Source organism: Epinephelus fuscoguttatus, linkage group LG22 (genome assembly GCF_011397635.1).
Source record: "Epinephelus fuscoguttatus linkage group LG22, E.fuscoguttatus.final_Chr_v1".
Taxonomy (NCBI): Eukaryota; Metazoa; Chordata; class Actinopteri; order Perciformes; family Serranidae; genus Epinephelus; species Epinephelus fuscoguttatus.
Window position 1 is genome coordinate 24,070,445 of NC_064773.1, and position 12,974 is coordinate 24,083,418.

Genomic DNA, 12,974 nt, shown 5'->3' on the forward strand with positions numbered 1-12,974 from the left:
CTTGAAATAAATAAAGTGACAGTCAAATATCTGCCCCAGGCACATCACCAGAAACAGAATTAAAAGAAGAGTTATAAGTGCTATAAATACACCGAACCATAACAAGTAGCAATTACATTATCCAATAACACTACACACACCCCTCACTCCAAGGCATTTTCTATCGAGGTCAAGGAAAGTGTTTAGGAAAAGACACCGGACGAATTCTTTAACTATTCAACCGCAGTTCAGTTGTTGTGAAAAGCGTGGTCGGAACTGCGTCTTATGAGAACTAGTGCTCATGGGTAACTCAACAGAGATGAGACAGAAGTGAGATGGTTCAAATGTTGGCTACATCAGGACACTGCATGAAGTTCACATACTGGCACATCACATTTATGAATGCTGGGCCAATCGGAGGTTGCTTCTGGGTCAGATGTATCCATGTGCTGCCAATTTAAAAGGCATGATATAGACCATCTAAGAAGTGTTTCTTAAATGCCATCAATTAGCTTACATAACATACCGGTAGGTATGCTGCAGTTAGTAACCAATATTTTAAGCATTCCTGTAACATTATTTTGTAGTAAAATGTCCCCGAAATCAAAAATGTCAAATGTCATCTGCCATGTTTATCATGATGCCCTGTAAATTGCAACAGATTTGACAGGCTGTCAGTGTTTCTGTCGTTCATCAAATTGCTCTGAAAGTGATCCTTACGCCATCGTTCGCCACTGTCTTTGTCGTTATAGCTGTGGTGTGGACTCTGCCATCCAGCTGAGTTAGAGGAACCATTTTTAAAATGACATTTATGTTCATTGTTACTGCTTTCATTCTTGGTGTGGATAGCCCTTCACCTACAGTATCGCAGTCATGACTGATGTCTACATCAATCGTGTTAGCCTGCTGCAATCACTATAAAATATAAATATATACATAGATACTTGATTATGCTGCAAAGTGTTGCTGCATCAAGTGACACGTAGCTGTAATAAAATGGAGGAAGATGAACATCGCCCAGTGATGTGTGTTGTGAATCTTACAGTGGCCTCCACCCATCCCGCCGTAGTGGTTGGACACAGCAATGAGGTCATAGCGACAGGGCCCCGCGTTGGGGTTGATGAGGAACTCAGACATGTCCAGGTCTCTGCAGGAAACACATCATATAAACACACATTATATAGTGGACTATGAGCTGCCATGTGCCATGTAATGACACACTAAACATGGGCAGAAAGAAATCCTTCTTCAAATGGAGCTTATTTTAGTGAAGTAAGCTACGACATGTGTTTGTAATTAAAGCCTTAATGTGCAGCAGGGTATTCATCCATATGTAGATATTGTGGGCCTGCATATACTGGATGTGGATGAAGTAACAACAATGGATAAAGTGCTGAAAATGCAGTGTTCTGCTGCAGTGATTTATTGCCCGCTCTCTCTCTCTCTCTCTCTCTCTCTCTCTCTCTGTGTGTGTGTGTGTGTGTGTGTGTGTACCTGAGTGGGAAATCAACAAGCGAGTCCAGTTTATCCCTCATGTAACGGCTGTAGGAGAAGCGTTTGAGATGGACCACCAACACAGGCGGCAGAGACCACAGGTCCAGCTTCTTCGTGGCCTGTTGGTGCTGCTTGCAGTTCGGACAATACCTACGAGACAGGATCTCACGTTAGCGAATGCACATGATCTCACACACGTTGCCGCATTCGGCTGATAGATTGCTTCGCCTCCTGCTTGTAACTTGTTTTGCACGTGCAGCGTTTCTCACCATGGGTCCTCCGCTCCCAGCTTTTCCTTGGTGGTAAAAAGCTCGATGCAGTCCTTCAGCTTGAAGAAAGCCTTCTTCTGAGGCTTGTACTCCATGCTCTCATGCTTTTCAAAGTCCTGCTCTCAGTCACACACACACACACACACACACACACAAACATACAGCTGTTACAAAACACGTCTCATCAAATTGTCATGTCTCACTGGACGCGAATTGTGTCCTTGTCCCAAAATAGAACAAAGCAGGGAACACTTTACTTTGAAGTGGCCTTATATGAGTTCTGTGCACTCACAATACTTTTACATCACTTAAAATATGGACTAATAAAGTTTATCAGGCAGTCTCTTGCTAATTCATTTAAATTAAAACCATTTTACAGGGCAGGTTTGGTGCACAGATAAAGAGCAAATATTTAGTTATTAAACTGATGTTATTAAATTCTATGAGTGCAGCATTTTCATTTTAGCCACAAACAGCTTGTTTATATATTCAGTGAGGGGCAAGGTGGAGGTTTAACACCTTTTTTTTTTTTTAAAGGATGCGGTGGCTGCTGCAGGCATTGAATCGGTAACCTTTTGATTACAAAATAGTTGTGCTTGTTACCGGGACTTCCTGCTGCTCCTGTCTGGGTCACATTGTCATATTTTGTAACAGGATGGCAGACTGCATTTGTTCTCGGCCACATGGTATGCATACTAAAAAGTGCACCAGCTGCTCCGGCTGCATTGAAACTGTAAAAGTTGGATATCTGTATCAGAGAGCATCTCCTGATATTGGCTTTACCTCGATAACCATCTCGTCGAAGTACTTCTTCTTCATCTCTGGTTCCCAGTCCAAGGAGAGATAAGAGCGGTCTGTGAAACAAAAAGTGGACAGAATTAACTCATTTTCCTTCCAAAATGGGTTCTTCGTTTATCCCCTGCTTCACCATGTCCCTACCACTGAGTCGGAGGTGTCCCTCGTCGAAGCGGATCTGCCTAGTGTCCTCCTTGATGAGGGAGAAGTCCGTTTTTCCCATGTTATTGAACTGGAATGTAAAAAGTCTCTTTCTGTTGTGCCCAGCCGTCTGCTGGCCTTTCGTAGAGTTCTGTGGACCGACCACGCCGTTCTCCAGCTCGTTGTCCCCGCCCACTGAGTCCTCTGACTGGCTATTGTCATTCTCTGAGGGCAGCTCCTGATCTTGACTGGACTCGTCGTCCTGCTCGTCAGTCTCCATCTCACCTGAGGGAGGACAGAGAGCATAATGACTCGAAATAGCAAATGGTATTAGTGGTGTAATGATCCATCGATCAGATCGATTTAAAAGGTAATACTAAGTGGACTTGCATTCATATTGCATCTGTCTAGTCTTCCAAACACTTAGCGCTTTTTACAACATGCAACATTTCATAAACACACACATTAACAGACTGGTGGCTGAGGCTACACTTCAAGATGCAGTTTGGGGTTCAGTATCTTGCCCAAGGATATTTCAGCATGAGGAGCCAGGGATCAAACTGCCAATCTTTGGATGTGTGGATGACGCGCTCCACCTGCTCCGCCACAGCTGGCCTCAATCAACAACCCAATATCACTGTTGCAAAGTGAAACCACCCATCCATCTCGGCATCTTTAAGATACACCTTTATTTTGATATTCCCATGGCAGGTCTCTGTCACTGTCAAACGGTGATAGTGCCAGGCAGATAAAATGGCAAGCAGCCAAGAAAAAGACGACGAGGATATTTACTCTCCTCTCGGGAATAAATCAGCAAGTGGAAATATTTTGGATTTCAGAAATCAGGCGCTGTTTTAAGATAAGATAAACATGACAAACCTGGTCGGACAGTTCGCTCTGCTAACTTGTTGCTATCGCTACGGCTACATTAGCTGCTCTGATTCAACAATGATAGGCTACAAAAAACACACATGCAGGCTGATATTCAACCGTGCTGTTCTGTAGGGAGATGCAGTGACTTAAACTTGACATGAGCAAGAAAAAGTATAAATAACACATGTGATTTGCTAAGTTATGAGTAGAGGAAAAGTTCACTAGCTGCTAAGCTAATTAATGCAATGTAAGGAGCTTAAGCTAATAATGGCAACAAGCAAATAATATTGAACTCTGACAGTTATCACTGAGCCGAATTTTAAACTTAAGTTAAATATTCTTGTTCTTAACTCATGTTTTATGTGTGTAAACTTTACTGCACTTAACTTACTATTGTTTACAATGCAAAATTTGCAAATGCAAATAACAAAAAAAGAAACAAAGAAAGTGGTGGAAACCTCTTCTGTGACTGTGTTAAATGCGCATATGATATCATCTCACATCGAACTTTGTTGTCCAAAGAATCGATGTAAAATCGTATCGTGATGAAACTAGTGACTTACACACCTAAATGTTATGTGGCCGAAACACAGGAAGACATTTGAAAAGGTCAAAACTTTCACAGGTATCTGATTGTGGCCTGTCTGAGTTTATGTGTGTGTGCACTCACTCGGCGACCCCTCCTCCAGCAGTCCATTAGTGGCGTTACCGTTGACAGTGTGTTGTTTGGATGGGTGTGTCTCTTCACAATCTTCTTCATCCTCCTCTACCGAAGATCGCACAAACCGGCTGCAAACACAAAACCAGTTTCACTTAAAGGAACTTTTGATTCTCTTTTTTCAACAATGACAACAAATGACCTCTACAGTTGCTCTAATTGGTTCTTGATTGCCTGCCAAAGTAGCTCGTAGACAGGGCAGATTTATCAGCTGCCATCAAAGGTGACAAGCATCAGGCGAGAATCAATCTCCAACAATGGCTGTATGATCAAACACAGAGACAAATGAAGGTACCAGAGGCGCAGGAGCAGCATGTTGTAGAGTTTGTCTTCACTGAGGGTTCTGGGGACGGCGAGGAGGAAGGGCTGTCCGAACAGCGGCGTGCTGGTGTGGTTGTAGCCCGACTGTTTGTACTTCTCCCTCAGGTGCACCGGGATTACTACGTGGTCCGTGTCCTCCACTCTATTCACCGCCAACTCGAATCTGCAGAGAGAAGTGTGGTCAGTTTCGAAGTCACACTGGATAAGATCAAGAAAATAAGTCCTTATTCATTCATATTTATGTCCTTGGCAAATAAAGCGATTTAGATTGGTGTACAGCCAATGATTCTATGCTTTAAATCTCTGAAGTCTCGAGTACTGTCAGTAGTAAATTCAAAACAGTCGATGGATTTTACGAGGAAGTTTTACAGTGATCAGAAATGAAGCTGTTTTATAGGAAATTACACCCTGCGTTTGGCTAAAATCTGTTTTACAATGTGGCCAGGAACATAGATTTAGTCAGAACTGAGATAATGCTGTTTCAAACTGTAGATATCAGAGTCTGCCTGTCAGCCAAGTTCCACACTCACACATAGATATCATCTCTCTCCATGATGCTGCTGAGGTTCTCGTTGGTGGCGAAGATCCGGTGGAAACGGTGGTTGTAGATGTCAGTTACAATCATCTGGGGGATAAGAGAAAATAGTCAGAAGACTCTTGGAAGCGTCAGGCTGATTATCTGATGTATGAACCGATTCCTACTGGTATTTATTACGCTGATATAGCAGATGTTTGGACAGATGAAGAGAAACAGGATACAACATTTCCCCCACTAGCTGCTGAGACTGGGTGGTCAGGGAGAGTTTAGAAGGTAACAGACTATTTTGGTCTGCGCTGCCTGAGGAGATGTCAGCATCATTACTGCCTAGAGCAGAGCCGACTGTGATGTTTATACCTTCTCAGCAGGCACTCCAGACAGGTTGGAGAGGGAGGTACACAGGTCAGAGATGTAGCCAACCTTTGGCACCGTCAGCTTGTACTGAAATGGAAACACATTGCATGAGATCATACTGCCAGGGTTCTTCGCATGGTGCGTTCGGGTGCTTTCCCGGGCTCTGTGTGTTACCTGCGTGGGTTTAGCTAGAGGATCTAGTCTGACCAGATAGACCTCCAGTGTCCGCTCTTTCTTCATAGGTAGGGGCAAGGTCAAGTAGCAGAAAGGATCAAAGGTCACGGAGACCTTGGAGCACACAGGACACACCAGGGTGGACTTGAAAAGGCCGTGGAAGATGTCCACGATGATGGAGTCATTTCTCTTTATGTGGTTTTCCCACGCCTCCTCCGCCACCACCTGAGATAAACAGCAAAACATAAACTAGCTATAACAAAAGTCTGTAAAATCTACAAATGGTAAAAATAAACACAAATCTAAATATAAATCTCTCACCTTATCAGGCCTGCCGTTTGCGTCCTTTAGCTGAATGTACGGCTTCTTCCTGATGCGGTTCAAGTCTTCGTGAAGGCCGTCCAGAAGAAAGGCTAGCAGCTCCTGAGAGTCCTGCTGTTGGTAGCCCGAAAACTGTGGGGCGAAGCGGCCCACCTGGGTCTGGAGGGCACAAAAACACACAAAGAAAATAGCATGGGGAAGGGACAAAAACAGGGTAGAAAATTAAAAATTAGGACAATTTCTGCCCAGTATTAGAAATTGGTGAAATGACCTATGTCACAAAAATTGCTTTTAATGGCCATTAATTTTAGGGGACCTGTGCGCTTTTACTTTTTTTCTGTCATACATATAATGTTACAAGGTCAAATGTTCATATTAAATTGGCAAAAGTTTTACATAAAGAGATTAACATATGTAAAAGTAATCCCTGTGAGCAAAAACCTCAGGCTTCAGACTGTTCTGAATACTCTGTTTCCTTTTTTTTTTTTTCTCCCTTGGCTTGAAGATGATGTCAGTTTGTAGTAAATTATTTTATGTGGTCATCTGCTCCAAGCACAATACTGCAAGTGTTTACATTACACACACTGCAACACATGCTAACATCAGGAAAATATGTAATCTTGGCTCCTCCCCAGTTTCAGATCATCTTCCTGCTGGAACATGTCCAGTTGTGAAGATTTTGGTTTAGAAACTTTTATTGCCGATTTTTCACTGTAAAAAGTGTAGCTAATTTCTGTTGCAATCATTCCCCTGCTGCAATGAAAGTGAAGAGACACAGGGTCCGCTCCATTTCAGTGCACCAGTGCACCGCTTAACACAACAGCAGGGCCCGGAAAGCTGTTGAGATGGACTATAATGTGTTTGTATGAGCCCTGAGGTCATGGTTATGTATACGGCGCTCTCGTTTGCTCAAATTTTGCGGCAGATCCAGTCCATCTGTCGGGTACGATACCCCTCAAACGATGTGCCGACTCCACCTATTTAGCGCACCAAAGGCGTGCCAATGGTGCAGACCCTCAGAGATATGGAAGCCCCGGAAACACTGACCAATCAGAGCAGACTGGAATTTTGCAGAAAGGGCCTTAAAGACAAAGGCACTAAAATGGAGTGTTTAAAGCCCTGTCTACGCAGAGATCGTGCTGTAGGGCTAAGACGAAGCCCCTTCTTCATGCCGCCTTTGCATTTTTACACAGAACCAAATGACAGCGGCATCATTCCGCTCCTGTGTGTAATCTTAGACTGCATCCCTGCATTGCAGAAACAAAAGAGGCTTGACATGTAAGACAACTGTGTCGGCCTCTAGTGTGACATATAAGACAAGCGTGGGCAGTGTGTTATAAACAATAACAATGACATAACATGTCAATAACAATCATTTACCACCTCCGTTATATGGTAGCTGATCTCATTCTCAGCTCAGAGAATAAGGAGCTCCTGGACCTTATTTTTTTCCCAATGTGAAGACATTTTTGGGCATTGTTCAGCTTTGAGTTAGCCGCTAACTGCTATGAACTACTTTTTAAAATCACCCCCAGTGGGTCACACACATAACATGTTGTCAAAACGGCACACCCGTGGTATCCATGATCCTCTCCTGCTGGCGGCTCCATTTATAAAGACATAATTTCAGCACTATTACAATCTCCATTCTCAGCTCAGGGGCCGGACAACTCTGTCCCCCAAGTCCACAACCATATCCAGCACAGACACTTTGAGGGAAATAAAGTGTTTTTTGACCATTAAAGCATGTGAACATGTTGTAGTAGAAATCCAAAATACAGGTGTGAACCTGAAAATGAGCATAATAGGTCCCCTTTAAGACTTCAACACCCAGACACTTATTTAGTCCCTGATTTAGTCCCCACAGTTCTAAGCACACCTGCACCAAACTACTGATCATGTCCATTTCCAAATTGTTAAATCTTTCATTTGAGGATTCAAACTGGTGATAACTGTACCCTTCACTCAGGCTGTTATACTGGTGTTTTAGGCCATTCTTGGTCTGCTCCTTCCCTACATGTGTGCTTAAATCTTTCAGAGAAGTAATGATAGTACAGTTTGTGCTCCAAAGACTAGATATTGCTTCGTGCTCCAATTGCCGTACTGTGTGTGACACGAGGATAGTTCTTTTACAGATCCTCATTCCAAAAAAATCTTTAAACAGTGCACTGTTTTGGTAGCAAACCCAACATACAAAAGTGCTTAGATGATTTTACAATCTTTCCTGCTAAAGTTTTCCCAGGTAGTCACCTTGAAAGGCCTTGGGGTGACATAGCTGTATTTGCCCGACCACAGCTGCTTGATAAGCTCGGCGTAGGCTCTGGCAATCTCCCCCTTCATGCCCAGCGGGTTGTCCTCATTCAGCTCGTCCGTGTACTTGTCTTTGAGGAAATACTCCGTCAGTGGAGGGATATTGCTTAAACACTGAGGGGGCGCAAAAGCAAGAGAGGACAATAGTCAGAGAAGGATGGATTTAGGCTCTTCACAAGATCTGCATTTCAAACTTTCATGCCTTGGCTGTCATTTCTTCCAAATAGCTGTTTTAATAAGAACGTATCCAGATTGGTGATAAATTGAAGAAAATAGACCATGCAAAGTCTCAAAGTATGGGCCAATGCAAGCCTTCAGTACAGCTTCAATACTCCTTGGCATAAATAAATTAAAATTGATTCTTCTATACTTCATGAACAAACTTTTAAGTAGACATGGAAAGAATATTAATAACTTTCCATAGTTTCCCAGACTGTGTAGAGTTCCCTGAAGGCATGCCCTTACCTGCACAGCAGAGTTCATGAAGCAGGTATTGCCCAGGTTGGAGAGCCCACAGAGGCCCGAGCGCTCGCTCTGCCTGCCCTGGTCTGAGTAGTCATAGCTGTTGCTGTAGGGGTGGTAGGACGGTAGACTATAGCTCGAATTCTTCACACTGTGCAATAAACATAGAAAAGTACAAACCGGCAGGTTATACAGGGTTGGACGGCGTTTGCCAAACTACCACAAGCACAGAAAAGGTCACGAACATCCTATTGTGCCAATAAATGTAATACTGCTACATCTTTGTTAATTCTAACAAGTATACTGTTTGTATCAAGATATATCTGTTAATACACACAACAATACATTAAAAATACCTGCAGCTTCAGTTTACACTATTTCCTCGTCAAACAAAGACCAAACTACAATCTTAACCTATGAACCACCCCAAAAAGACACTCTTAGGCTTCCTTAACAATCAGAGAGAGCTTAAAGCTAGGCCTCTCTAACTGCAGCAATCAGCAGACCTCGGAGAGGGCTGCAGGGCAGTGTTGGTCGTTTCTGGCTCCCACTGGTCAAGGGAAACAGCTGTGATGGCGGTGGAGGCACTGGCCTCACAGTTCAGTACGCGGTGGTCCACCCTCCTGCTATCCAGCTCCACCGCCTCAGGCCTCAGGCACCACCAGCAACACAGGAGCATGACATCTCAGCCCCGCCCCGGCCCATGCCGGCCCGCATGTCCGCGCGAAACTGAACCACCGGCAGCCTGGATGGGGTTTCGGTGGGGTTCGGTTGAGGTCCGGCGCATGCAAAGCCTTGTTCTCAGAGGCCCGGGACAGAAAGTCCAGCTCCAGTCTCCACAGTCCTGACGTCAACTCAGCTCAAGCCAGTGCAGGTCCAGCAGCTGTTTATTTGGATACCATCCGAACCAAGTTCAGGCCTGAATTTGACTTCCAAGTCCAGCACAGGCCACAGTATGTATTACTACACAAAAACACACACTCTTCCTCTTTCTTGGAGCTAACTAAGCAGCTCCCCTCCTCTCTTCTCCCCCCTTCTTCTCTTTCGAGCTCGACCGCCTGTCATCTTGTTATCCTCTCTGCCTCAGATCCCTTCCCCCTGTCCTGTGCTGTCCTGTCCTGTCCTCTGGTCTTCTACTCCTCCCTCTGGCCTGCCTGCTGCTCTCTGCCGCTCTACGGCTACCAGCAGATATTTATAGCAGCATCAGCAGCAGCAAGGATGCTCAAGACTACTGCTACCGAAGCTAGAGGTGCACAGAGAGAGAGAGACAGAGAGAGAGAGAGAGAGAGAGAGAGAGAGAGAGAGAGAGAGAGAGAGGAGGGAGGGAGAGGCAGAGAGAATAGGGGGAGGGGCGGGGTGGGGGGGTTGACAGAAGAGAAATGAGATGGGGATGGAGGGAGCAGCTGATCCACTGCATCCAGCTGAGGCTGCAGTATTCACAGGCCTGTCTCTCTTAGTATCTCTCTACCCCCTCTCTCTCTAACGCACATAAACACACATTAACACAAACACTCATGCCGACACACCATTTATCCCCTTTTCTTACACTCCTGCACACATTATATCACGTTCTCTCTTGCCTCGGCACACTAACACACAAACTGTGCTCTCATACCCCCCCCCCCGTTAAATAACACCCCATGACATTGTTAGCACCCTTCAAACACACACTTTGACACTCCCTCTTTCAGCCTCTTTAAAATGCCATGGCTGTCTGTAAGAGAGCTTTTAAAAGGGGAGGGTCTAAATAAATAAACTGAGAAAAAAACGGCTGGTTTCATCACAGGGGCCAGCGCGCGCGCGTGTGTGTGTGTGTGTGTGTGTGTGTGTGCAGGGAGGCGATGAGGGGAACAGGAGCAGATGAAATGTATTCTGAAGGTCACTTAGACTGCAGAACGAGTGCATCGCAATGAGCTCGGGGGAGAGGAGAGGTACAGAGACCCAGAGACCGGAGGAGAGAGAGCGAGAGAAGTGGCTGCCAAAATCAGGGGACACCGCCTCGCAAGACGGCAAAACTTACTGCTGTTACAGAGCATCGCTGCTGAGGCTGAACCGACCAGGGCCAAAACCGCAAAATCAAAAAGACAAGTGTTATGTAATGCGGGAACACTTCATATGAAAAAAAATAAGAGGCCCCATGCATAATTCAGAGGAAACGACAGCTCTGGCACTACAGTGAATCAGGGACAGGGGAGCTGCTGGGACTGAAGATCCAATTTCCCCAAGTCACCCACTCTGTGCATTTCCACAATCCACCAGCACTGTGCAGGGAAAAGATGCCACTGCTATCAAACGATATAAAGCAGAGCTATGAAATGATGTGTAACTACGCTCCCAAAATGGAAGTACAAGATAGCGTGCTGAAAAATAGTTAGAGAGGTTTTCTTTTCAGCTGGTGAGTGGAGGAAGGACAAGTTCAGTTCACCTCCTTCTTTATCAATATGGATTTTCGAGGGTGGCCGAGCTTGTGGCTATTATTTCTGCATTCCAACAGTATCGAAAAGAATACAATGCAGAGCGTCTTTATCTATAACACGCACGCACGCACGCACGCACACACACACACACACACACACGCACAGACACACTCTAGCATGCAGTAAATCACACACAGAAGGTGGAAGGAGGGGACAGTAAAGTCTACTAAGACAGCAGAGGCGAAAGCTCCACCCACAGTCGAGCAGTGCTCTCTAGCAGAGGGCTGACAGAGCCTCTGGGTCCCAGTGCTTTAGCAGCAAGTCTTAATCTAGGCTTCAGTGGCATTTTTGGGAAACAGAAAGTGAAAGGAAAAAAATGAGCTGCACTTCATTTCCGGCATAGCGAGAAATCTAGACGGACTGACTGATATCTGAGATGTTCCTGTGATCTAACCACATGGTCTGCTTCTTGTGTTAACATGGTTATGAACACTAAAGCTTCAGAAGATGTGGGCTGGCACTTGAGCTGCATGATTAGGTATATACTGTGATTTTCTTTTTTGAGGGATTCTCAATAACATAGTTTATTTGTTCTCCTGATATTGTACATCAGCTTCCATTGCATGCAGTTACATGCTTACGGAAGCCTGTTTATACCAATGTAGTGAGAAGAAAATCCTGCGAGTCATTGACTTATTTGTCTTAAAATAATGGGAAACACTCTCAAAATAAAGACTTGATGTTATTTGTCATCATTTTGTATTATTTTTAAGCAAATTTCTGACTAAGTCATTTTGAGAGAGTTTCCAAACAATTTTGAGATACAAACTCATTACTATGAGACAGTAACTACTTCATCTCAAAAGGTTTCCCATTGTAATGACTTACAATATCTTTTTCCCCATCACACTGCTGGAAATGCGCTCCACACATACCAAACTGACTCAGGAAGCACGAAGTTCTAAAGCGAGCTTTAACAACCGATGAAAGTGTAGCACGCATAGTAAAACCGAAACGAGTGTAAAGATGGAGATATGAGCAGTAAAATCTTATGGAGGCCATCTTTGAAAAATGACCGAAATAAAAACTTAAAAAGATATATTGATTTTAAAGTTAACCAGCAGTGGCACAGGTTCTGTGCCAAGTCCGTCGCAGGCTTGTAGATATTTAATCATTTTCAAGTTGTAATTACGTACACAATAAGAGTCATGGCTGCACTATATCATTTTTTATCATCTTTGCAATGGCAGCTTGCTCAATAAACACAAAAGACTGCGATATTGCACTTTGAAAATGGTACCAATGTATTAAATTACTGTCTACAGGCGCTACTTCGTCTGATATGCGCCATGCTGTTAACTCACTGGCCAGACAGACCCCTCGCTGTTAGGCATCGTCTGATTGTCAGAATTTGGACAGGTGCAAATGAGGTTCATTAGACTAGTGCTGGCATATTATCTTGCATGGTTAAAGCAGGAAAGTGTGACGAGATGGGTGCAGATGAAAGTGCGAATACCAAAGAGAAGCTGCACACCAGGCATCTGGCAACATATTGAACACAGGAGAGATGATGTGCCAAAAGCACATGTACTCTGCAAGTCTGACTCGAGAACTGAGCACACTTTAATAACTCTTTATGTATCTCAAATATTCAACGTTATCGCATGTCTTCTTCATATCCTGCAGCCCTAACAAGGCCGCGTTCAGACCGACTCCTGCACCATGTCAGAACAGCACAAGGGGCTGCGTTGGTGTGGGTGCACTGCTTCAGTTACTGATGAGACATGAAAGTGGATCCAGGACTAGGA

General features: G+C 44.4%; 1 protein-coding gene across 3 annotated transcripts in view; it reads right to left on the reverse strand.

Moving 5' to 3' along the window:
* The window catches only part of LOC125883157 (ubiquitin carboxyl-terminal hydrolase 15-like), a 29,373-nt gene that overhangs the window by 6,860 nt on the left and 9,539 nt on the right, over positions 1–12,974 (reverse strand). For all 3 annotated transcript variants that reach the window (XM_049567361.1, XM_049567362.1, XM_049567363.1), the window contains 13 exons: positions 8,753–8,900; positions 8,228–8,401; positions 5,978–6,136; positions 5,657–5,881; positions 5,486–5,569; positions 5,121–5,215; positions 4,565–4,753; positions 4,222–4,340; positions 2,682–2,963; positions 2,526–2,596; positions 1,743–1,858; positions 1,474–1,623; positions 1,023–1,126 (listed from right to left, as the gene is read on the reverse strand). In XM_049567361.1, coding sequence (XP_049423318.1) covers positions 1,023–1,126; positions 1,474–1,623; positions 1,743–1,858; positions 2,526–2,596; positions 2,682–2,963; positions 4,222–4,340; positions 4,565–4,753; positions 5,121–5,215; positions 5,486–5,569; positions 5,657–5,881; positions 5,978–6,136; positions 8,228–8,401; positions 8,753–8,900 — 1,916 coding nt within the window. The remainder of the gene's footprint in view (positions 1–1,022; positions 1,127–1,473; positions 1,624–1,742; positions 1,859–2,525; positions 2,597–2,681; positions 2,964–4,221; positions 4,341–4,564; positions 4,754–5,120; positions 5,216–5,485; positions 5,570–5,656; positions 5,882–5,977; positions 6,137–8,227; positions 8,402–8,752; positions 8,901–12,974) is intronic.